Source organism: Glandiceps talaboti, chromosome 15 (assembly GCF_964340395.1).
Source record: "Glandiceps talaboti chromosome 15, keGlaTala1.1, whole genome shotgun sequence".
NCBI classification, from domain to species: domain Eukaryota; kingdom Metazoa; phylum Hemichordata; class Enteropneusta; family Spengelidae; genus Glandiceps; species Glandiceps talaboti.
In genome coordinates, this window is record NC_135563.1 from 9,060,101 (window position 1) to 9,087,990 (window position 27,890).

Here is a 27,890-nt window from a genome sequence, read left to right on the forward strand (position 1 = left end):
ACGGCGCATCCATGCGTTTTATTTTTGTACCTGTATATCATGGTGCTCTATGGTGATGGATTGTCTTTTTTCTTTTTCTTTTTTGATGGTATTAGTAGGAAACTCTTACCTTCTCTAAGCATACAAATGTTGTTTCACTTTTATTTTCTTTTGTCCCACGCCCGCGTTCTATTGTTATGATGCAATCGTCTACTTTGAACGGTGACGGAAGGTTGTTTCCAGTGACCAGTTCAAATGTCTTTGTTATGCAAATTTCATGTAAATAGCCAGCGTAAACTACTCATTTGTCGGGGTGTTACTTATTTAGAATGAACCTTTTTATTATTTTTATGTTATTCAAATAGCGTATTTCACAATTGTATGACTAGCATGACTTTACATACATTTTAAAAAACATTCAAAAGCGGTGTATTGCAGGCCATGTGTAGGAAAATTCAATAAAAGACATATCATGTGGAAACAATATTTCACAATTTCCAACCCCCGTTAATAATAGAATCATCCGTGATTTCGTAAGACGACAGCTAGCTAAAACTGGATCAGTGCAAGTGAAAAATAGCAGAAGACATTTCATTGATGCAGCGAGGAGTATGTGAAAATGGGACTCATGGAGCAATCTCTCATCACTTTTCTATTAATTTTAGTACAGCTGTCTGTGACTTATGTACAGGTAAGTGTTCTTTATGTGAAATTTCACAAGAGACCCTCGGAGCCCCATTTTTCAAAAAAATATCAGCCCCCTTCACTTCCGGGTCCCTAGCTAACTCGTTGTTTACTTGCATGGTTGAGTTCTTTGTTCGTTCAAAATGTCGCTCAAGCCATTTTTGCAACAGAAAATATTTATTTTCACTCTTTTACATAAACTATCCGGAAATATTGCACCATGCATTGTACTTTTTGATCAAACGGCCATTGAAAATGTAGGTCTGTCCTGACATGTGTTGACTATGTATCATTGTATGCACGCGATGTTCATTCGATTCGTAATCAACTGTCGTTTCTCTGTCCCGTGGGATAAAGTTCGACAGTGATCATGCCTTTAGAAACATAATAAATAAAGGAAAATTGGGCAACAATAATTTCTCTTTCGAGTTCACGAATTCTTTATTAAGTAAAAAAGCATTATCGCTGCAAACGAAGTAGGCCACACATAGGTGTTTTCGTGAATTCGGCGAATTTTCAATGAATGAAACCGATATTTTAATGTCCTAACCCGAGCAGAAAAAAGTGTGTAGGTGTTTCCTTGTAAAAAATATTTAGCAACATATATTGCGAAATAACGTCAGAGGGAAGCAGGCTATACAGAGTAATTATTTGTCTATGAAAGCCTACAAAGAAAGAGGGCGAGAATGAAAACGTTTCTTTGTTTGGAGCTACCTACAAAAATTGTTAACGAGTGTAGTGTGTTTTGTTTTTAAAATGGTAATATTAATATGCATTATCTAGTTCAGGTTTTATAATAACATTTTGACGCCCTTGTTTTTTTTTTCACGTTATTTCGCGTATGTAGGATTGGCAAATCAGCTGTTCAGAGCCAATGTGCGCTGTCAGTGCATTGATGAAATATGAGAATGAGGTTGTTTACGACAAATTCAATATGAACCGTGGAATGAACCATTGTCTCTGTAGGGGTATGGTGAAAATAGGTAAACAACGTTGTATTGTCATGGTATGGTGCTAATATACTGGCATCCGTTGTCTCAGACATTTAGTGCAATGAAATAGAATTTAAACATTCTAAGAAACATTTTAAGAAATATCACATTCTGGTTTCATACAATTACCAAATGACAATACAGGTTGTTGCCCACTTATAAAATGAATGGTTTCGGCTATTGTCCAGTAAGAATCAGCTGATTTTCCCAGGGAGAAAATTGCAAAATTGCTGATCTCAATTCGTGGTTATTTGTGAGCATGATAGGGCAAGGTTAGGGTGTCAAACACTTCCTTTTGAACTTATTTTGATGGGGTCAGGAAGGAAACATGACAATATTGGCAGTGTGGTACTTAAAGACTACATGCATCATTGCATGGTGATGATGGGAGTTGTGACATCATCCAGCAAGGACAGCAACCTTCATCTTAATGCTTTAATTTATTCATTTATTAAAATGAATTAGTTATTAATCAATTACCGCAATATCAATATTTTATAATAATTTGTAGGTGTTATTGTCAAAAAAATGCATACTATAAAGAAATTGGGTATTTAGGTATTGTTTGAGTGAAATGTCTTTTCAGAACAACAGAATCATGATACCGTACCTATATATACTAATCAGAAAGCTCACACTGAAATTGAGGAAATGAATTTTTAATATGCTGGACTTGATTTGATCCTGGACTTGACTGGAGAGACAATACACAAAGAAAATCAAACGATCTGGTTCATTGTTAACACAACATAAGCAGCTCTTAAGACCCAGTGTGCACCTGGTCACTGTCTTAATAAACCCATTGAATATTTGCATTAGATAACTTAACTTCAGTTTTTTTCTGCTTTTTGTCATTATTGTATATATGTTGTTGATATAATGGGCAAAATGGCTCCATTTTCATTTTTCAAAATAGTTACTGAGAGAGAGCCTACAAGGGTGACTGAGTGTTCCTTGACCTGACCCATGTGTCTCTCAGTGTGCTTTTGATGGATGTAGAAGTGTTATTTTTCACTATAGATTAATTTGACTGCAAAAAGCAGCTGTGTTTTGTCATTGCCAGGATTCTTCAGTGCAAAATGACTTGTATAAAGAGTTGACAATATTCATGTAAAATATGAAACTTCACATCCAGGGTCTATGAAATCCTGATGTGGGAAGCAAATAGTTATCTTTGTGTGGTTACATAGTAATCTTTCTGATAAGATTGTACTTTATTTGTTGAAACTTCAAACCAAAAATAGCAATTTTTCAAACAAACAAAATAAATTGTAATGGCTTGACCAGTTATTAATAAGTAGGTCAGTACTAAGCTCTTTTTATTTGTTATTTTTAAGATCATGTGACATCTTTATTTTTTCAACTATTTTAGTGATATATATTATTTCATTTCCAAGCTATTTTGAGATACGTTTTCATATTTTCCTTTATGAAATGAAGACAAATATTGGGGAAAAACATCAAAATACAAATTCATGTGTGGTGAAACTCTAATACAAGGCCTTGGAGCTAAAACTATTTTTTACCTTATCAATACCACCTTTGAACTTTAGTAGACTTGTAGAGACACACACTTTTTTAATTTTACTCAGAAATTAAGCCAATTTGGTTTGGTTTATTTGAACTCCAAAATTAAATTTGCCATTGCTTCAAGCACAGTAGTAGCCTTGCATAGTGAATACAAAAATATAATAATTGTAAATTAGAAAATTTCCTTGTAAAGAGACTACATTAGTAAATTAGCTAGACTCTATATCACTAAGTGTTATAATGAAATTTTGAATAGAGCCTATAGTACACTTGGATAAATATGTCATGCCACATTATAGATATTGACATGGCAGTAGAGTCTGCTGACTCAGCATCTTTATACATGCTTGAGAGACGTTACTAGGGACATTACAATACAAGCTCAATATTTTTGGAGGTGAAAATGGCTACACAATCAAATGTAGCAGTGTACATATCACTGTTAACATTGGCACACACACACACACACACACACACACACACAAAGCAAAATGTACAATTTTCAAATATAAAACTAAATATGGTATAATAATATTAATTGTTTTATGTTTATGATGTAGGATCTTCATTGCATAATATATCATATTTACTTTTATATTTCAAAATTGTACATTTTGCTGTGTGTGAATGTATGTACAGCACATATGATGAAGTTAGCCATTATATAGTATCCATCCACTTTCAACACTTGCTCATTTTCAAAAGCTCATTACTTTGGACTCTCAATTACTTTGTTGACATGGTAACCTTGAATCTTGTCTATTAGAGAGAGTACTCCTGGGACATATATTTAGTTATGGCTTCGGCAGAAATTGATAGTGGGTATTAAAAGGAGGGACATAACAGTACATCAAATCTACTGGTCAGACATCATAATATGTTTGTTTTTTCTTGTCACTTTCAAGCTACACCTCTTTAAATCTATCTGGCTGTTCTCTTTGCAAAACGAAATATTCAAATTGAAAATGTATTTGATATACACTTTGAAAATGTATTTGATACACACTTTGAAAATGTATTTGATATACACTTTGATATATATTCTTACATGTACTTCTTCTGTGTATGCCGGCTGATAATATATTGCAAGACGTATTGCTTGTAAATTTTTGTTAGCTTCATCAATAGATAATGCGTGTACGTACTACATGTGTATTATGCAAACTACCCAAGAATTCATTGTAATAATTTGTCACAGTATAGCAACTATTTTACATATTAATTAATCGTGATGTAACAGAACTCGGATAATACTACATCATCTAAAGAAGCCCAGGTAGGCTGTAAATGGTTAGTAGAAGCTGTATGCTGTACATGATGTTGTAAATGTAAATAGCCATTGGGAGAACATCACACCACACTGTGCATATCTTATTTAAACCTTTATTGTATCTCTTTACATAGAGTTCAAGTTCCCTTTATTAAGGGATACCAGTTGTTGCCAAATATTCACCTCTACTTACTAGGTTTAAGGTCATTGACACTGCAAGGATCTGGTTCTGTATTGTATGTCACAGAGACAGGTATTGCTTAGATACAAGGATTTATGAGCGAATACTCGTACAGGTACCATACCTGCATGAATAAAATGATGTTGTGAATGAGTGCAGTATACACTGTGACATAATATTTTCTATATCCACCCCATATGAAGCAAGATTACGTTCTCCTGTGTACGGTATGATTCTATTTGGTGAGCACTAATTCTCTTAAAAGTGGCTACATGTATATGGATGAGGATTGGGTACTTCATTTGGATTTTAATTTTCAAAACAATTTCCTGCTTGATGTGAAACAACATTGAAAAAGGACTCTTGTGTTTGTAACCTAATTCATTGCAAAAAAGCTAAAAAATGTGTAAAAAGTTTGTTATTGTATGTACAATAACAAAGATGTTGTACATTGATCAATATTTTGCAATTTATTGAGTTACAAACAAGGACATGGCATGTGTTGTTTCACATTGATTTTTCAAGTAGCGGGAAGCCTTGGTAAAACAACGTATCACCTTTAATACAGAACTATAATCCAGAAAGACACATTGCCAAAAGCTTTGTTGTGCCGAAGGAAAAATATGCCCTGTGAAAAATGGATCGGAATGTCTTTCAAAAATAACTATGCACCTACATTGTATGTAAGTTAGAATTTATGAATTTGATAATTGAAACCAAGTGTAATAAACTTATATAATTGTGCTGTGATGTCATTGACACAATGTTGTATGTGTGGGTACATGTGTCATTAAACTCTCTTTAACAACTAAATAATACTTCAAATGTGTGTGAATTAAGACATCAACATTTCAGAGCAGCTTGTGCCACGGTAATCAGTATTTTTAAGTTACTTTAAAATTTAACACATACAGAATTAGACAAATACTGAGTGCACTGGGAATGTTATGATTTGTCCCTGACCCAAAATTAACCTTTACTGATTACACCATGGATATATGGTATGTAAAATCAAAAGGACAACACTAAATATAGAATACATCAGCCAAGACCTTGAATAGTAATTATTTACATACAACATATGTGGACACAAACACTACCTCGGTAACAGCTAGGATATTTTTTGAATATAAGCAATAGATACCCTTTCATTGCAATCAATTTTAATAACTGATACCCTTAGAATTACTTCCCTTGTAACATAATACACTTACAACATATAGCTGTTTATTTCATACAATTCTTTGAAACAACCATTGCCTATGCACCCACAAATGTACCATGCTCATGACTGACACTGACAGATAGTAGGTCCGGTATGCATGCGATACAGTTCAGGTGCATTAATTATGATGGTCTCTCAGTGTCTTTATATTAAAAAAAAAGGTATTTGCATCACCGCGAGAGCAGTCATACTAAATCTCAATCGTTGCGCACGTACCCAAAATCTTCATACATATATATTAAGATTCTCTGCACCGGTACACTTATGAAAAGTGTAGCAGAAAACACTGCAAGCACGAGTGCAAATATCCCTGAGTATCAACACTGGAGCTCACGTGGCATGGGGTTCTGTTATTATTACATATGTTTATCTGAAATGGCAAATTTCCATAATAATAATCACAAAAATCATATAGCGATCACTCAATTTCATGTGTAGTGAGCAATCGCATCCTCATTTGCATGCAGGTATGCAATAATGTTTTCGGTATTGTACTGCAGTGAAAATACTAGCACTAGTATGTGCACGCAACAGTGCAAGTAATCTCTGGTACATATGTAATAATATACATTACATGTGTATTAGAAGATTCCTCAAATGAAAAAAAACATGTGTTCAACAAATATACCATGATGTGACATTGTTTGTGAGCATAACTGTCCCAATATGGATTATCTGTTGATGAAGGTGAAGAGCTCATAATGCTGCTACGGCCTTGGTCATTTCCTCCTAACAACCTTGCAACTAATGCAGCTAGCATAAGCTAGTGCATAGTTTGTGAAAAACTGCTATCCATCAATGAGCATAGATTAAGAGCATGTCTGTATCTCAAAGTTGTTGGATCAAGAGACTTTGAGATAAGCCAATTGAAGGTAATGTAGTGGATATGATGTTAAGAATATGATGACTATTGGGCTTTCTTGAGCAGTCCTAAATATAGAACTAGCATATAGTTTGACTATACAAGTGATGTGAATATCCAAATTTGTTGATTTTACATAATTTAATGATATACTCCAGGACATTATAGGTTTTGAGATATTGACCCAATGTCATATTTTTAAAAAAAAAATGTCTCACAGGTTTGAACTGGGAAACCTGATAACATCAGGTTGAGGATGTTGGTATAATTAATGTACATGGCTATTATGTTGTAGGTAATAAGTAAGAGAACAGCTACACTTTTCACCAAGTTTATATTAAGAAGGTGATCAATACTATAGACATCATTATGGGAAATAATTTTGAGACGGAGAAAAAGGGACATCTTGTACATTTTCAGCCATATTGGTATAATGTACATGTATAAATGTACATACATGTATATGCATATACATAATAAGTAACAGGTTATTGATACTTTCTACTAAGAAAATAAAGCTTCATCAATAGACACTATTTTGGAAATGATTTTGAGAAGAAAAGAGTTAACATTAATGTTTTCAGCCATATTGGTGTAAAATATAAATGTACATAATTATTGAGTAACAGATCAATGACACTTTTTGCCATGTAAATAAGATGCTTGATCAATAACTATACATGTAATCATAACATTACAGTTTTAAAACAGCTGTTAAAACTTATATTGTTACATCAATCATCTATGTTAGTAGAGGAAAACTGTGTTCCTTGTTAAACTGTGATGTCATAGCTATAAGTACTATATTGTATACAGCCATTTGCATCCCGGCAGTTTGACTGACCAAAAGGCTCTATGGTCATGACGCCATCATGCATTATTAATTACTGTGTTCTAAAAGTGTAAACACTTTCTCGGGGTACAAATGGATATAGGCGTCATTAATTAACTATTCAAGTCGTGTAAAGGATGTATGTCGCATGACAAATCATGGTTTGAAAATATCATGAACTCAACTATCGTAAAATAATTAATATTTACAAGTATGTGTAATTATATAAATTATTCTTCACATGGTTTTAATATATTTTCCTTCTAGGTTTTGAAAATTATAATACAAAAGTAGATTTTTGTCCATTCATTGAATAAATTTAATATATGCTGCACATGAAGACTTGGCTTATTTCATTCTGATTAAACATATCCTTCAATGTAAGAAAGGAAGAAATCTAATCTTGCCAATTTTATAGAACAAACACATCAACACTGGATGTATCTCCATTTTAATATGTAATTTTGTATTAAAGTAGACTGGACTTTTTGGTTTAAATGGATTTTCTAATTTTAGCTGTCTTGAAAGTTCTAAAAATAACATGAAAAATGTGATATTTCATATTAGCTGTAGGGCTAAATGATAAATTGTAAGAACTCGCACTCACATGTAGTCTATGTGATAGATACATGTACATGTAACCCTGGTATCGATTCACTTAATACAGGTCATACCGTTTGCAAGATTTAATTAACATGTGCACCGTTCTCATACATGTGTGTACCATCATATATTTTGCATCGATCTTTTCTAAATTCCAAGCATGTATTGTGTTATGGATAGCATGTGTTTTTCTACATTTGTATCTGTCATCAAAAAATGGTTTTAGATGAGACTAAATTGAAAATTACAGGAATATAACTTTGCGCCTTTTTTTTTATATGAATGTAGGTCAAAATATACAGTGACTATGGTTCACGTACAGTATAAATTGTTTTCTTGTCCTCAATAACATAAGTGCAATTGAGTGCATACACAGAATAGTTTGTCAGTGGTGTTTTTTTCATATTTGGTTTCAAATTAAAGCTTTTTTGGCGCATTTAACAGAGTTTATGGAGATGAAACTGTGAGTCATTCCATTGTTTTAAAATGGAAAAAAACATTAAAAATAGCAACATGACTTAAGTGAAGAAACATGTAATTGGTATGCATGCATGCTTTCGATTAAAATGAATTAATTCAGGATTGAGAACAATGGGGGAAAAAAGTGATTGATAGTTCGGTAGTTATCTGATGTTCCTACTTTACTATCCATTTTTGGTATACATTTCATTTACTGGCCTTGACGACAAGGAAAAGTGTGTATAATGTTTATGTGGTTGTAATCTAATCATATGATGGACAGTTAGTCTGGGAAAGATGCTTCATGAAATATGACCATTTTGTTTGTCTCTTTTGTCATGTTTAAATTTATTGAATCTGTCGTGAAACTTCAACATGATGTTTAGTTTCATGATAATGTATATGTTGTTGACAATATTCAATGCTTTATTTTAGAAATCGTATTGAATTCACATACATGTATCATGAAGGCACACTAATCTGTATAAGCAAGGCCTGCAATAGAATTTGTTATATATGAACACAATTATGATGAAGACATACATGTATGTGTATATTGTATGTGTCCTCATTGCAGAATACTGATTTGCTGTTAGTGTTACATTGTTGTATATTTTATTGACACATATACATAATTGTGACATCAGTGTAAAATTGACTTTGTTGTGAAATTCACATATGATCACAACCATGCTGTTTATGTTAATTTGTTGCCACATTGTCAGTTAAATACAAACAGAATCATCACAATAAATATTGGAACACAGGCAGTTGCTGTATATTTTGTCACTTCATTGCCATTACAAGATGAAATGCAATCTGAAGCATATAAAATAAGTAAATTATGTATTTTTTCACATCCAAGTGCTAGGTAGCTTAACTACATACATTGTACATGTAGTTACTTGGTTGTATAGGTTACATACATGTATACATGTATGACTCTGTCAGTAGTGACAGTAAAATATAAAGAGATTGAGGAATTGTAGTCAAATTCACTCTTATTTGTTCACATTTATGTGATGTATACAGTACTTGGTTGTATAGATAGTAATACTGCTAGAGTGCTAGTAAAATATGATAAGTAGAAGAAAAGTAGTATTTGTTCACATCTGTGTGTGGTTTATGTAACCCTTCTTGATACAGTAATGAATTCATTATGTTGATAATACCGCCACAGTCACAGTGCCAGAGTAATATATATGGAAGAATTGTAGTAAAATTCCTATTTGTTCAAATATGTACATACACACTGATATACAGTACATGGTTTGTGTAGATCTAGTAATACTACAGACTTAGTCATGTATTAGTCACTTGTGAACATATCTAATCAATGGAAGCCATAAATAGGGTAAAGCGAACACAGGGTGACTACTAAGTTGGCGGAGGCTTGACACTTGAATGGAAAATGTAAGATTTATACATGATTGTGTCTGTACCAGCTAGTATGGATTACTACATGTATGTCTGGAGGCAGTTCTTTAATAATACCACACTTTTGATAATCAAAAGGAAAATTCTTTTATTTTATATTTTGCAGGCAAAAGAATTTTGTACAAGGGAGAACTATTTGTGTGAAAGTGGACACTGCTGTGGCAGTGGGCAGTGCTGTAACTATTATTATGAACTTTGGTGTGAGTATAATATGATTTTGTACCGTATCTGTGCTAAAATCCCTCTCTACAGTACGTGTACAAAGATACTCAAATGACCAATACATCATAGTAATGACAACTCGATACAAGATGGCTGTTACAATGCACACTAATAGAACAGTTCCTGATATCAATATTCTTGTCATGCTTTACCCTCATTGTCTGGGTAAAATAACTAGTATTAGTAAGATTTCTTTTTAAATATTAACTATGATTTTGTCGCCATGAATATTGATACCCATGAAATCATGCTAATAACTGCCTTAGCCTGACGTCATTTCAGAAATGACAGATGTGACTGTTTAGTATCAGCTATGTATTCTATTTGGGTTTAGCCAAGCTGATGGATGACATAATGCACAATGTAGTGTTCATGTAGTGATGTATATTAAGTTATTGTTAAGGTACATATATAAGTAATGTTCACAGACAGTAGAATTTGCAGTAAAGGCGTCAACATCTCTACATGTAGAAATAATCTTCTTTCTGAGGCTAGGGCTGCAAGAGGAAGAATGTTATTATAGGCACAAAAACTTTTCAAAATGATAAATGAATTACAGATTGGTGAGAAGAAAAATTAGACAAAATCGTTCATAAAATAATAATAACACTCTTAATAGTCTATGGTTAGATGCTGTCCTAGAAGTTAAAACTTACAATGTAAATCCTTAAAGCCCAGTGTTTGAATTCTGTGTTCTCAAATTAGTGCCTATCTTATCAGTAAAGCCACTAGATATTGTTAGTTTGTTCAGGACAAACTTCTTCTACTGCCTGAAAGATTAATATATTTCTAATATAAAGTGTAATTCTAGTCCGATATTGGTCATGAGGAAGCTTACAATGTACATTGATCATAAAGGCCCATGATTCAGTCCCAGGTTCTTGCATCTTATCAGTGGAGCCACAAGGATTAGATAGGATCATTCTTTTGTTCTGGATCAACTTATTCAGTAGCTGCATCAGACAACTGGTTTTCACACCCTCATGTTATTATCCTTATCCAAACTGGGCTTTTAAAGGCCAAATTCGGATTGAGATTAAAGTCTGGGTCTGCAAAAGGATTGCTTGGTAATTGGTACAGAACAAAAGAATGATCCTGTGTAATCTATATTAAGATAACACTAATGCGATGACCTGGGATTGAAACATGGCCGTCTAAAAGTTGACATCTACCACAGAAACTGACATATAGTTCTCACAACAGGGTTTTGGGTAATATGGATTATAGTACTACTGATTGGTGGATGCTGTGCATGGCAGCGTAGAAGGGTACGGAAACTGATGCGACAACAAAGTCGTCAAGCTGAAGAAATTCAAACAGTTATACAAAATTCACCACCTCTAACAGATGACTGGTTTACTGATGGGATGGGTAAGTGTGAATCATCAATCAGATATGGGTGACAGTGGATGTGAATATTTCAATAATAAAGGATGTGATATATCATATAAATGACTTGTGAATGTACATGTATGTACAGTCTCTTACCACTTGTACCAAACTCATTAACGTCTATATGAATATGTAATTGCCATTAGTATAATAAATTTAGAGGCATTAATAAAACAGAGTTTAATCTGATTAATGCATTATACCACTTTCAAAGTGATGATCTTGTATTAAGATACTCTAATGATTATGTGTAGCTCTCAGCTATCTGAGCAAACATGTTCATTCTTTGTGTAAATAAATAGGAAAACATGTTTTTTGTACAAAGTGTATTTCATGAAAGTTTATCCATTTGAAAGATGCACGTTCAACCACTATACATCGATATCCTGAACATATGTTGTTCTGTTCCAGTGCCCCCATGGAAGCTGCCATCATATACAGAAATAGGTAACACAGTCGCATTTGGTACGCCGCCACCTCCCTACACACATTTACGCTGTGAAGCAGAGCTCGCCAGCACTTCACAGCGATCACCACCTTCAAATACACAGCAGCAAGGTTCGAACACAGTGCCACAGCGACTGGTCAATGTTATTGTTCATCAGAACAGTGGCCAGAATGAAGTGGGTGTCCAAGCATCAGAAATACAAATACGAAATGCATTACTAGCAAACACAGACAGATCATCTTCACAGAGTTTACATGACAGGTGAGTTAATTGATTCAGTTTGTATATAGTGTGATTATACATCTAATTGGCACACCTGTGGTGATACTTCAGTGTGAAGATGTCCTATTTATATCTCATATGGGAGCCAAATATCACTCAGAGAAACTGATTTCCAAAGGAGACCATCACTACAGGAAACAGATTGGGTTCTGAAGAGTCAATTCATGATTTGACATCACTTAAGTTAAATTTTAAGAGAGAAACATCAAATTGAAACATTCTATTTCACCTCTACTGTTCTCAGATAGATCTACAATGTAGATAGATACACACTGAATATTCATGACTAGTTATCTAATGGTAAAGGTTTGGGAATGGTGCAAAATAGGAGAAACATTTCATTTTCAATTTTTGTCATCACAGGCTAGTGTAGTCTGTAAGGTATGCCATGTCAGGGCATCCTCACGCATTGGCTAGGCCCTTCAGGAGAAGACTGTTTAGGGCGGAGGAACATAATGTATCTTACAGTCTATGACTAATGCAGACATTTGATTTCAGTTTTATTCATTTTCACAGGTCTTCCACAATTACTCCTGAAATTTCACCATGTGAGGTGAAACTTCCTTTGCCTGACTCACCAATTTCTAATGAGGCATCTCCATTGGGAGCTACAGGATCCTCCGTGGAAGAGGCACAGGTCGCAGAAGAAGCTGTGGAACAAGAAATGAACAATAACAATGACAGTGATTCATCGGAATCAAACAGACCTGAACCAATTGTGCCAAGGTTTCGGGACACAGTTGTTGAACTCAGTGGAAATAACACGAAAGCTGCTCGGGTATGAATCGTACTGACTACATGAACAATATTGTCATGGAAGATTGAACCCAAAAACTTGAAACTTTTGCTGTGATAAAACCGAGTACAAGGCTGGAATGAGCTGTGAAGAGAGTGACGTGGAAAAAAGATAGGTGACGATAGGACTTCTGAGTGTTGTATGAAAGGGAAAAGCTGCTCAGATCAAGTGTATATATGTGCACATCATACGCTTTTAGACATTTTGATACTTATTAAATGAACTCCACCAAAGAATTAACTATAACAATTATTTTTGTTAACCACTCTTCACAAAAGTTTCCCCAACATGTACATATTGTCTTGCTTAACCCATCTGCTTTAATATAACATGCTTGTCACCGATAGTATTTGTGCAATTACAATGTTTTGTACCCGTCCCAGATTTGCCATATGTTGTTATACAGAATGCATCATGCTTGTGGTATTTTTTCAATACAAGGGTCTCAGGCAATCCTGTTTTTCTGTAGTAACAGTTGTAAAATGGACTACTACTACCAACTTTGAGCTTTGATATTAAGTTTGTCTTTACATGTAAGATGAAATGACTAGTTTTGTAGTTTGACTTCCTGTACATATTAGGTAAGTTTAAGGACATTATTACAAGACAAACACACCGATTTTCTAGACATTTACATTGTGAAAGCTAAGTCATACATGTTTCACATTTTCAAATTCGCTTGTTGTAGACGGGGGTCAACAAGCTTTAAGATTCTGCATTGTTGCAGATAGATGTTTTCTTGAACTTGAACTTAAAAGTTTATATATGATGTAATCTACTCAGAGAAGAACACATTTTGTACACTTTGTGTTACCCTTGAAAGTGAACGAAATAGATGCTATCCTTAACATGTAGATATTCAGAAATACTATAGATAGCGTAATATCTAAAAACAGTCAAGTCCTAAAATGATATATAGCAAAAAAAAAATTATCATTTTTTGTATTTTTTTTTCTGAAGTATAATTACATGATATCATTTTTGATTGACTATAAGTATCAGGTTTATTTGCTTAAATAACATTTTGAAAATCTTTGATGTATTTTTTTTTTGGGGGGGGGGGGGAGAACGATAAAAAAATTGATGTTATTACGTATAGTTATTAAGTAGCAACATGTGTTTACAGTACAGGCACTGTACTGTAAACAGCAAAACATTGTGCAAGAGACATATCAAGTGCTTTGATTATTTGATTTTTAAAGTGAAATTTTTTACACTTTTGGAGTAATTTTGTGCTTTGTATCAGCAAAAGGGAGAAAAATGTTTTGTAGCAGTATCAAAAAGTGAATGATATTTGTTTTAGCAGTACTGGTAGATCAAATTCTACATGTATATGGGAAATATTCTTCAAGAAAATAAGTATAAACCAAACTCATTGAAATCAGATTTTCATTTTTTTTAGTTGGACATGCCATATACTGTTAACTTCGGTAGATAGTACATCAGGAAACTTTAAAGTCTTGGGAAAAAAAAATGATCTGTCATGTTTAATTCAATGTTTACTATAAGTTAAAAGTTCTTTGAAACTATAACATTGCATATACTCAGGATGACACAACATACATTAATAGCTAGAATCTCATTTCAAACTTACTTTGAAGCTAAGTATTTCAGTAGAAAAATGGCTTGAATCTTCGACCTGTTTTGCACCATGAGCGGGCTTTTTAAAGAAAGTTTTAATTACATTGAATGGAACACAGGAACACGAGGAAGTTAAGCTAGCATCAGTATCACTTGATTTCAGAATATGATATAAAGGAGGGAGTTGTACTTGAGTAACGTTCAAATTTTGTGTAAAGGATTATTTGTGATAATCTATCCAAGAAAATTACTGCCTTTCACTCATCAAAAATTTAACGTGTATTTGATTAAACATCTATTAATAGATATATGATTATGGCAGCCTCGCAATCATCTATAGTGAGATGTAAGGATGTACAGTTAATGAAAATACAGTCCCTAAAAATTATTCAGAGATGTTTAAAGTTAAGACTCTTTAATAATAAGGTTGAAGTACTACAGTGGCAGTTGAGGTTTGGTTAACTTTAGGACAGACACAAACTAAAACTATCATTGTTAGATATGGTAGATTTACACAATGGGTGACAGCAGTGCCTCTGTTGTGTGGATATATATTCACTCTGTAATCAAGATAGTGGAACCACTGGAAGTCCCAAAAAATGTACACTGTAAGGTTAAGGAAGTCATCAGAAATGCCACCCTACTGTGAGTATTAAACTAAACCAACATCCATTCAGTGGCTTATATCAACATGTCACAACAATAGTGTTAGTTCATGTCTATCTCAGTAAGTTGAAACGTCAATTTTCGCTGTCATAAGATGACAGTCTGTATGTATGACAAGAGACTCAGAGTTTGGAAAAGGACTAATCCGTATGAAGAGTTAGAATATAATGCTAATTAATGTATCCACTGTAAGATCTAAAGAATCACCTGGGGGCTAGAGAATATCTCAAACATGAAAGTGTGGTCAGTCGTACTGTATATACATGTGTTACTTTGTAGGATTAGTAGTTTATACAGGAAATCTCAACTCTCATTAGCCTGCCAGCTTGCTATTCTGTTGAAAAGTTATTTACATACTAAATCAGCAGTACAAAAACAATTTTGAATCTTTTGACTGGTTTGCACCGCAGCAGGTCTCTCCACGAAGTTTGATTGAAATTTACATTCTAAATGACTTCTACTTACAATTTTATGATGTATGGGCTTCATCAAAGGTCTCCATGTTGCCTTCAATGTCTATAATATCGATCGCTGATGGTTCCTTCAAGTATGGGAAATATCAAAAAACAGTGTAAACAAAATCATATAAAAGAACCAACATGTAGCAATAGAGTTGTTGGACATTTTCATAAAAACACAAAGATATGTCAATGTAGATCTTTCTCTTTTTTTTTTTGAACAATAGTAGGAAATTAAATATCCACCTACAACCTTGTTTGTGATATGGAATCTTTGAAAACAGCCTGGCAGGCATTTACTGCAATTCACACATTCAGTACACAAAAATGTGAATGAAATACAATTCTTCGACTTACATTATCTGATGTTATACATTATATTATGCTCAAACAGAAGTAAACATATCTATATTTAGTGAAAATTGTTTGAACCACATATAACACTAGTGTTGATTATGTAGTCGCTAATTTGTATCTCACATGATATATTGTATCTATGTACACAAATGGACAATTTGTTAGATGAGTGTAACAACAGAGGTGATACTCATGAGACAGTACTCATACACAGTGACACATCTTGATTAATTATAGTACAGTATGACTGATCTGACTTGATAATTTTTAACATATATATGTTCTGTACTTTAAATATAACTTTAAAACTGGGGCACATCTGAAGGGCACTATCACCCTGGCTTTCCGGACACACACCATGACCCAGCTTTCTATGTTCTTACATTTTTACAATGGATTACATATCTAACAATAATGTTATCGACTAAAGCTAGCTGTAACCCTGATATCCTCAACAAACAATGTTACACATCTCTCATATTTTGTTTGAGTTACAAAACAGGCTTGGGTATACCACATATATGACACGCTGTTATTCAGCTTGCCAAAATTGGCTTCTGTGCCAATTAAAATAGAAATACATGCAAGTTTTATTAGATTTGATTCAGTTTATAACGAGAATATATGCACTGCTAACTACGATGAATTCTATGATTAATTTTGGACCCAAGATATTTGGAAATAATTAAAGAACTCAATTCATCATAATCTATATCACAAAATGTGATAGCTAGATAGATACACAATGGGACAAACAATCATTTTACAGCATGAAATAAAAAATTCATATTCACATTAACGTGATAAAATAACTTGTATTTTGAGGTACACATTTTTCAAATCTGTTATAAAATACTTAATGTCATTCTTGCCTTATTTGGTGGAGAGATTCCCATCTCATATTTTCAATATACATTTGCACTCATTCATTATACATTTGTACTCAAACCAGGGTTAGGCTTGAAGGAACCTGTTATATCTCGCTTCGTCCTCCTTTATATAATTATTTTTGACGCACTAGGTCACAGTGGTTTGCACCATGGCATTACATTGGGTTCATCATGCAGAATGTAGAACAATGCGCAAGAGAAAATCTCCCATCATAAAATGCAACTATTGAGTCACTGCGGTCTCCCCCAACAAGTATCTCTTACATTTAAGATTCAATTTAGTGTGTTACACCTACAGATTTAGATCTCATTGAGTCAATCAACAACATACCCGAAGTTGTTGAACTGTTTGTCAGGAAAGACTACACGCAGAGAGACATTTACAAAACTGCCAAACCAAGGGATGAAATCAAATACATGTATTGTGTCAGCAGAAAAAAAAAATACTGTGGCATTTGTCCAGAGTTTAGAAAGAGAACTAGAATGTCACACAGCATGATTACTTTAATTGTCTTTGCTCAGAGCCCCTGATCCAAATACAAACTATCCATTTCATTAATCTTGCAGCCAAATTATTTCGAAATTTTTAACTTGTTTATAAAGAAAATCAAGAGAATGTATGTATTGCATCCATTTCTGGAAATGTTGGATGAGCTTTTGCCATATATTTCGAAGTTTTGTTGAAAGTTTTTTTTTACTAAGTTTTTTCAGCCTTCAATGCATTCCACTGGTTAAATGAATGGTGGAGTCTGTGTAAATAGATGTGTGCACTGCAAATACCTTTAAGTATTGCAATTACCAGTAGTATGATTTTTCAGTCAAATACAAGATATTGTTTAAGTTCTGCAAATTTGATGAGATACCAGCACGTTGTGACAACATGAAGGACACTGTGTTTAAGGAATTGAATTGGAGGAAGTTAGGAATGACCATGGTCACTATTGCAATCTGGCCCTGAACTTTGACTATGAAATTTAACAATTCTAATCACAACGTCACACTATTGTTCATTTGATTTGACCTGTAAAACAGGGCCATTGTTTTTCAGTTATCTCAGGAAAGTGCCGAATGATAAAGTTAGGAATAACCATGGTCACTCACTATGGCAATCTGACCCTGAACTTCAACATCTCAAAGCCTAATCTGAATCTCCATTTTGTTTGACTGGTAAAATAAGGAAATGGTTTTGCAGTTGTGCCAGGAAAGTGCCCAATGATCTGATAGCAAATCTGGCCTTGAACTCTAAATGTCTCCAATACTAATCTGAATGTTCATTTGGTTTGACTGGTAAAACAGGACAAGTGTGTTTCAGTCATACCAGGAAAGTATAATCCCAATAGGTGTCGGTATCTCATTTCAAGTACCCAAGATTTATCACGTTGTTTACACATTTCTTGCAAGTTTGGAATCAGAGAATGAGTGAAAGTTACCAATATCAGTCACTTTCACAACATTTTCTCATCATTTCCTCAAAAAACATTGTGCCATAATTGTCTCACATTTCTTGCCATTGGATTAAAAGTAATTGAAGAATCTCATTTGAATACTGCCATTGTTGCACTGACCTAACAAGGCACAGCGCAGATTTTTGATACTTTTGATTTATAATTAAGTGTAACTGTGTTCTGAATGAAAAATATTGAGTTTCTCTCTCTTCATGGTAAATCACTTAATAAAGATGTGCAGATTTTTTAATTTTCTTTTTTTTTTTACATTTCAGAGTCACATATGTTTTCTGTTTGTAGTGATATTTGAGAATGGTGGCTCAATCCAAAGAGAGAGTTTTGATATTATGTTTATAATTTGTTTTGCACTTTCATAAGTTGAGTGAAAAGTTTGCATCCTTGTGAGGAGAGACTTGAGAATTTTGAATTATATTGTTGCCTCTTCTCTTGTATAACAAGGAAGTGGGTTCAACTGAGAAATATTTTGAATGACTGATCCCACCCTATGATGTTGTTATAATGTCAAACAGAGTGATTTCATCTGTTATCCCCATTTTACATAAGTTTATGTTTATATCCTGATTACACACAAAAACAACAATGTACAACTCTTTTGCCCTTTTATATGTATACGCAACTATAGTTGAGATCTGAGAGAAGCTAGCCAAATCAGATGTAGAATACGTCATCAGCAAAAAGTACACAATTTTTGGGGGTTAAATTTGTACTGAAATATTGACAAATTGTTGAACCAATTAACAATTTAGTTCAACCAGATGGAAAGAAGATGCCATTTTTACACCAGTTCTCATCACCTCTATCAATGTGGTTAGTGTTAATTTTTCAAATCTTACAGAGGCATAGAGATTAACCAAGGGATAGTAATATTAGTTGAGGCCAACATTTTCACCAGTTGTCGCATGATACAGACTAGATGATCTACTTCTAAATCAAAAGTCGTCCATGCACATATTGTTCACACTTAATATAATATTATGACATTATCATTATTTAAGATGGAGTAACGAGTCAATGATATCTTGAATGTTATAATGTATGTGTTTAACACAACATTTCTTTTTCTTTTGCGTAACTTTTATTTCTACATGGAGTATGAGTCTGTATTTATAAGCAAATAGCTTGTCAAGAAGTTTATTAAATGACATACCTTGTGTTTAAAAGACTTACATGAACAGCATTTTGTATTTTGAATATTTATTTATTATTGAAAGACTGCAATTTTAGAAGACAAAAAAAAATTATATACCATCTTGGGAGGTTTTGAGTTTGCTAACTGTTTAATATGCACTTTGTAGATGGTGATTGTGAGCTCAGCATTATTCCGTACATTAAGTTACTGATGAAAGTTAAGTAAAAAAAAAGTGAATAAAAAACCACAAATATTATGTTGTCTCTCTGGTATGAACTTTCTGTTTTGTCATGACTCAGCCTGATTGATGACTTGCATGAGTGAGGAGTTGACAGCCACTCGGAGGAACTCCTCATGGTGATCTGTAGTGGATGGGCTCCATCCTGCATCTAAAATAGCCACTGCCAGCCACTACAAAATATTCTATTGTTCTTGGACATTACTAAGTAAATACTAATTATCACACCTGCCACTGAAAATACATGTAAGTTAACACATCTGAGGAGAATGACACTTTGAAATAATGAGCAGGAAGATATTCAAAGCTGGCCTGAGTTCCTTCTGAAGACACCCTGTGGTTATACATGTATGAAAGTCATATATAGCAACCCTTTGTTCTTCTTCATTACTATGCATATATTATTATGCTAACTATATCATGAATATTAATTAGCTCAGGAATATTGTCCAGGACTTCAATTATAGTTGGGAGGTCCCTGCTACTGTTTTGGACATCCACTGACAAGCTTTTCTGAAAAGCTAACACCTGTGAATGAAGATAAGAAAATAACATACAATATTATGCAGCATAGTGATATCAAAACATTATTGAAACTAGAAATTTTCATTGGAAGAATTTGAGGCAAAACATTTTGAATGGACAAATTTAAAGGGACAATCAAATGAATCATGCACCAAATATTAATAGTATTTTGGACCAATCACACAAGGTGATACATTATGTATGTGGTTAGCATGGGAGTGTTTTTGTTAAGGCGTTTAAGAGGTAAAATCAATCTACCCGAGTTCTCCTGCCATTTTACCAGGGTTCCTCACAAATATTATGGTAAAATGTATGGGAAACTATGCCAGTTTTATCAGATTTCACCCTTGCTGTTACTGGGCATGATGAGGGGAACATCGCCTTTACCAGCAAAGTGCAATTCTTGCACTTTCTTATCAATCCTTATCAGCTCATTACCATAACTAAGTGTTTGCTTTTTGTAATTACATCTGATAAGCCTGAGTCGTTGCTGGTACAGGTACTATACTAGGTCAAGACTGAAATGCTGTCGACCGAATGTGTGCAAGTATTAGTGAGTGTGTTACTCCGCCGCAAGGCACAACTGGCTTGGGTGAAAGGTCACGATTTGGCTTGGGTGAAAGGTCACAATCCGATCGCAATCATAACATTAGGATACATCGTGCACCATACATTGACGATGTTACATGTGGTATATGGACATCAGATATGGGAATTTGCTATTTAAGTATCTCTGTGCTTAATTTTTCAAAAAATTCTTTAACTAACTAGGGAACGAGAAAAACTGTAGTTCCGAGTGCAAGGTTACTTTCAAGGAGTGAATCGTTTGAGTCAAGGGACGTTATCAGCTGTTATAACTTTTATAATCCTATTACAATTGACATTGCAAACAGATTTAGAGATTGTCAACAACCCGACTTGCCTATTGATGAACTCGGGTTATCCGTAATTTGGTTTTACCATGGATGTATTAGTGAGATAATACATCCATGGTTTTACAGAGCATTTCCGACATGGGTTCCTAGACCTTAGCTAAAAACACTGTATGGCTATCCCAAACCCAATTAAATGTTTCAACCTATGTGAATATATATTATACACAAATATATAAGGTTTTAGGAAAAGTAGCTCTATCTATGTGGATTTCATTTTTGGGTTAAAAGATACCAGCAAACAGAAATATAATGGTGCAGTATATTTGTAGCAATTTTTCAGTTTTTGACTCTGAGCTACTTATCTGATGGGATAATATCCCATCAAACCATCAAACAAGTCGCAGAGTTTAAGTACCCACCATGTGATCGCTCAACAAGGCTGTCTCTGATGGGTGACTGTACTGTAGTTCATTGACTTTTCACGCCATATGTGTACAAAATTGTATCAAAGACAATGTCCCCTGACCACATTCCTGAGTAGACAGCGCCCTCTGTGGTGGTATATAAGTAGTAATGGTTTCACGGACTATGACATCATCGGTTTGTCTTCAATTTACTTGGTTATCAACATCACTTACTTTAGTGATGTGTAATTCATATGATCTACATGTACCTTCAAACATATCATGTAGTCTCCCAGGAGTTAATGATATTCTTCAGATGGGCTGCATGTATCAGACCAGATGATGGATTGTCAGAGGAAATACAAGTCAGTCTTCAAGAGTATCAGTAGATGAAAGTTTTGCAAACTCACTTCTTGGAAAAAGATCAACATTGATCATTGGTGCAGTTTTGGCATCAATAGTTTATAAGGCGTTTGTTAATTCCTACCACTAGAGGGCGAACTTCTAAATATCTACCCAGCCAATGTGCACATCTACAGATTTGTAATATTTCTACATAGATGATGCCCCACCCCCTCCCTCTGTATTTCAATATGACGGAGTACTTAATCTACTGATACAGACCACAGTTTACAAATTTTGATCTGTAACTTTCATAATGTTCATGATGGGAAGCTATTTCTCTTACCGAGTGCCTTGACAAATCCCACTAAATTTTTGTAATTCTGACCAGCATCGCACAGTGCTCCAGCAATATTGGATATGGAGAATGCATGTAATAATGTACCCATTCTTTTCCCATCATCTCCGTAATAAAATGCCATATTCATTGTATCAATGTACTGATGAACAAGTGTCATGTGCTGACCCTGTGAAAAAAAAAAGTTATAAGAAAAAAAGAAGAAAAATAAACTCTTCCTAAAAATCTAAATATCAAAGTTTGGCATCTTGTTTTGTAAAATTGAAGTAAATGTCAATGGTGGATTCTTACTACTGTAGTCAAAGTTCAAATCCTGAGATCCCAACCACAACTAAACATTGTCAAGTCCTTTACCTGTCAACGTTTTTGACAAAATCATTTTCCTCTCCATGTATAGTCAAACTGACAAATTTCACTGCAAATCTGGCTAAACCGCCGACTGGGGCAATGGTGAACAGCGCATGTCAGTAGCCCCATCTACACGTAGGTCGTCCTACCTGAGGCAGTCCCAAGTCCTACCTGAGGTAGGATAGATTTGTGTCTACACGTAGGAAGGTTACAGTGTAGATGTCGCGCGTTCCGTCCTGACAGTACTATAGGACGAAGTCAGGAGGGTTTCAGGAAACCTCTCAAAGGTGTCCTAAGTCAGGACGGTTTCAGGACAGGTTCAGGATGCGTTTGCGTCTACACGCGCTTCAAACTATCCTGAATCCTACCTCAGGTAGGATTTTTAGTGCCGTGTAGATGGGGCTACTAGTAATCCACCACAAACTGACAAGAAGGTGTAATTGGTGACTACATTCAGACAATTGCTCATTAATATTCAATTAGTACAGCTGTTTTGACATTTAGGTGAAAGGTTCAATACCATTAAACTCTTGCTGTGGGGGGGGGGGGAGCTCAGAATCTTATGTTAGAGTAACCAGTTTGACTATACGGTGGAGATGATCATAGTGATCATAACACGTATAGGAAACTAGACTAAACCACAATCAACAGCTCTGACTAAACCATGACTGTAATAGTGCCACGTACTCTATTTCCTGTTGAACATTAGAGGTCAATGACCCTTTCTGAGTATATCAGTTTTCAGTTTTACGAAATCATTGCCACTTTAATAAAATCATAAGAACTTGTATTAACATGTGTAGGTTCCTTTTCTTTCTTATTAGAGGGGCAATTAAGTCAGAAGTTTTGGGATAAAGTTTATCTATGTAAGGACTCATGGACCTTATGAGGGACTATTATCCTAATGTTAATGGTATGATACAAAATGTAACTGAACAGATGTACTTGCCAAACAGTCACCTCAAAATAATCACCGTCTGACAGTGACTTGCCCATCTTAGCTGTACGTTTATAATTTATTTTTCAACAGTATACCTTACAGCCTACATTGCAGCTTTATAAAAACACAGTAAAAAATTAAACCTCTTCTCACTACATTTTGTAGACGAATAAACAAATACAAATCACCTGAAGTAAGAACTGAGCTGATACATTGTACTTTCTGAGATCAGATCCTGCAACAAATGAGTAACGGCCATCAGGTCCACCTGGTTAAAATACAATAATTACATCACGATTCACTTTAATGATACAACATAATGACAGAATTGCAAACTTGACACTTGGGATAAATCATAACATTTAATCCTTCTTTATTGTAGTAGCATAAATTTACATTCAATGTTTCTTTATCTACATCAAGCAAGGAGACTCTCTTTTCCTACATGTAGTTGTTGATGTAAATATTATAATCTTTTTATTGTACATTATTTACAAAATCTTTGATTTACATTTGATTTATATTCGGTTTATGATCCCAGGCTGAATATATCACCTATTAAAGTCTAAATGTATTTCTGTGGAAATATACAATTTTATCTTTCACTCATACACACATGGAACATGCATGCACACACACACATGCACGCATGCACGCACGTGCGTGTACCCCTGTGTGCATGCCCCTTGAAAGTCCTGAAATCACTTCAAATCAGTATTAAATGAAAAAATAATAATTCAAATAATTCGAAACCTTCATATCACCTTCTTGTAAATTTGTGACAATGCTGGTGTACATGTCTTCTGGTTGTTTTTCTGCAATGAAATAACAGACACTGGTTCGTCATAATTGATCACGATCAGTCAAAATTAATTCAATGACAGTCTCAAACTATAGAGGGCGATCTTTATGATGTTTGGGCTTGGCTGATGATGATGAAATCATGAATTTTCATTCAAAATGAATTCTCACTTACCAAAGTAGAAGTCTAGAGTACAGCAGGCATTACCTGTGGAAAAAATAGAGAGTCTGTGAGAGACTTTGTATGGTCAGTTATTTATTTACCACTCTGGCAATCAAAGTCTCAGTTTACTAAGATAGACACAAATTAAAGTTATGCAAGTTGTTGTTCGCCATGGTAGACTACAAGAGGTGGGTGATAGTGGTGCCTTCGATGTGATAAACCATGTTGTGAGGTTATTGACATAGAAAATGTAAATGCATCTATGCACTTTTCTTGTACTGATTTAGTTATTGTACCTAGATAGAATAGTAGAATATTATGCAATATGTTGTTGTTGTTGTTGGCAGCAGCGACGTCGTTGGCATTGGTTCTTGTTTGTTTCTTTGGTTGTTGTTGTTTTGTTTTGTTGTTGTTGTTTTTTGGGGGGGAGGAATCGTTGTCAATGAACAAACTTAAATCTATCACAAGTTATTACTGAACAGCCAAATATTCCTTGTTGTCCACATTGCAAAACACACTTGCAGAATATTGAAAATGTGTGCTTCCTCCTGTATTTATTGTATTGTGAATAGTGTGTACTTGAGTGTGGTGTACAGTGAGTGTAGACAAAACTGTGGAATATGGTAAAACTGACAACACTTTCCAGTGCATTTTATCATATTGGTGGGGAACCCTGGTAAAATTTACAGGTGAACTCAGTTAGATTTTAACTACTTACAGCCCTTAGCAAAATATAGTAAAATCACTGTGTGGGTAATATTTTTTCAATTTGTTGTACACAATGTCATGTATTTGTTCAAAATGAAATTATATTTTCCATAGAAACCAAAGACCATTATGACCATTTAATAGTTCACAAAATGTCACCTCTTTATTTTCTCTCTGCATGCGAGGTTGTATTTAAGGGTGACCCTATTTTTGTTCATGTTTCTCATTACATTTACATAGCAACGATGAGTACGAGTCAGTCAGGTGATTAAAAAAACCAAAAAATAACATTTTCCATGTTTCTCTGCTCTCTCCTTTTCCTCCTCTCTATCTTCTTTTCACTAGATTCCTGGTAACAAGCCCTTTCCCAGCTTCTCTACACATTTGGCAGGTTCTCAGTCCACCTACTTGAATATCTTCCATCATGAAAGAAATGCTCTGTTTGTGAACAAGTGTCGTTGCTATTCTTGCCTGTTCCGGAAAATAGAGGGCAAGCAAAATTTTTTTGACGTCGGAACTGAAAATTTGGGTAACACGAAAAAAATATGGTCACTCCAACGTTACATGTTACGTTTTTAACTATTGTCGTCTTTCATATCTCCATGCACACACCAGACGACATTGCAAAACGACGCTGTGCGCATTCCTGCCATCACCCTCGTCAGTGACTTTTGCATTTCGATATTTGATGTGACAATCCACTGCTGACTGAGGGCCATAAAGGGCTGGGTTAGATACCCCACACCTGACTAGTCCTGCTTGCAGACGGAGTAAGTCGGGACTCGATTCTGACTTATGTTAGAATCGCGTCCTGTACACTTTCGGCAAACAAGATCCAAGACTGACCGTCTCGATCGTTCACAAAACAAATTAAAAAAAAATATAGCCTCGTAACTCACCGCAAGTGCCACAGTCAGGTCTATCACAGTCTGGTGGCTGACACGACAATGTTAATATCACTATCGACAGCTGTACTACTAGTAGTAAAACGTACCGTAACATTTTACAAACGTAATGTAATTGCGTGTTCAATGCCAACAGAGTTTGCGCAGCGTGAGACGGTATATGACCTTTGACCGGCGATGTGTAGCGCACCCCCATTTTTTTGGGCTTCCCTCCCCCATTCTCCTCTTGACCTTAGTTTGGTGAGAATTAGTTTATTGTGTCATATTGGCATTGGAGAAATGTTTTCTCCTCGATATCGACAGATCACGGCCATATATGCTAACTTTTGTGGCAAAAGATAAGTCGATACAAACAGACAATGGAACAAAAGTTGGTACCCGAGACAAACTACACTGCACTTGCAACATAAACGACAAGAGACCAGTACAGTACAGTCATAACATTAAACATGACATTTATGGAAAGGCCTAAGGAGATACAACGCAAAAGGTATTTGTTACTCTCAGTAAAGTAATGGGGGTAATGTGTACGTGTCGCAGCCCATTCATATCAATCGTCACTTTTTAGGGATAGAGGTGCAAACAAGAGTGAGAATACCTTTCAGGCAGTTATCAAATGACAAGCTCATACTGGTGACCTCGCCTGTAAATGCTTTTAAACTAGCCTGTGAAATACCTGTACATTCCCCGGGGCATGATATCGTCATCCCTTATAATTTTTTAAGAGCGCCACCAACGGCTGATCTGTCACTCTACTTTACTATATATGGACGAGGATTTAATCTTCAAGGGTATTTTCAGGCCAAACTTCCTTTTAGGAAATGACGCATGTACACAAATGCAAGTGTTAATTTGTCATCTTTGAAAACAGTCGGCTCTGGTACTGCGAGATGCAAACGACTAGCACATTGACGCTATCGACTTGATCATGGTTTCAAGTTTTGAAACGCGTGATCGATCACCAGCCCCCCCCCCCCCCCGCGACCCAAAAGAACAACAGTCTACGAACAAAGACAATACTAGTATATAATACGTCAACGCTGTTACGACTGAGGTTGGAATACAAGTATAGTTAAATTGACAACTTTCCACGTTCTGTTCCTAATTTATAAATCACGCTTTGGGCTTTTAAAAACTGTTCGCAATTGGTTTGTACGTAAATTCTTATTTCGGATCTAAAATGTTTCGAATAAAGTTTTTTTTAGAGACCAAGAATATCGACGCTGCATTGAACTATACTAACAGATAATTTGGAAATTTCAGAGTATCAGTCCAACTATAATATTGAGCGGGTCCCAGGTGTTATATTCGGAAACAGTTCTTGAAGATGCTTGATGATATAGGAATAAAACCAAGAGACCAGTTTCCAAGAGTTAAAATTCTTTATTTTTCCGACGTTTCGGTCTTTCACAGAAGACCTTCCTCAGGGTAAAAGTGGTTCAAACGGCACACAGGTAAACTACGTGTCAATCGGGCCGATCATGGATGTTACTAACACTTCATTTTTACAGTCGTGTGGTTAATTGTAAAGCGCACGGTGCA

General features: G+C 34.8%; 2 protein-coding genes across 2 annotated transcripts; one reads left to right on the plus strand and one right to left on the minus strand.

The window, feature by feature from the left end:
• The first annotated feature begins 549 nt into the window (after positions 1-549).
• On the plus strand, positions 550-20,142 carry LOC144446465 (uncharacterized). The gene is made up of 5 exons (XM_078136232.1): positions 550-670; positions 10,161-10,254; positions 11,480-11,647; positions 12,080-12,377; positions 12,915-20,142. The coding sequence occupies exons 1-5, from the start codon at positions 599-601 to the stop codon at positions 13,180-13,182; spliced, it is 900 nt and encodes a 299-aa protein (XP_077992358.1). The 5' UTR covers positions 550-598; the 3' UTR covers positions 13,183-20,142.
• Positions 19,783-26,469, minus strand: LOC144446466 (uncharacterized). The gene is made up of 6 exons (XM_078136233.1): positions 26,343-26,469; positions 24,748-24,780; positions 24,536-24,586; positions 23,960-24,039; positions 22,472-22,652; positions 19,783-20,507 (listed from the first exon to the last, which is right to left on the minus strand). The coding sequence occupies exons 1-6, from the start codon at positions 26,443-26,445 to the stop codon at positions 20,461-20,463; spliced, it is 495 nt and encodes a 164-aa protein (XP_077992359.1). The 5' UTR covers positions 26,446-26,469; the 3' UTR covers positions 19,783-20,460.
• Between the last annotated feature and the right edge of the window lie 1,421 nt (positions 26,470-27,890).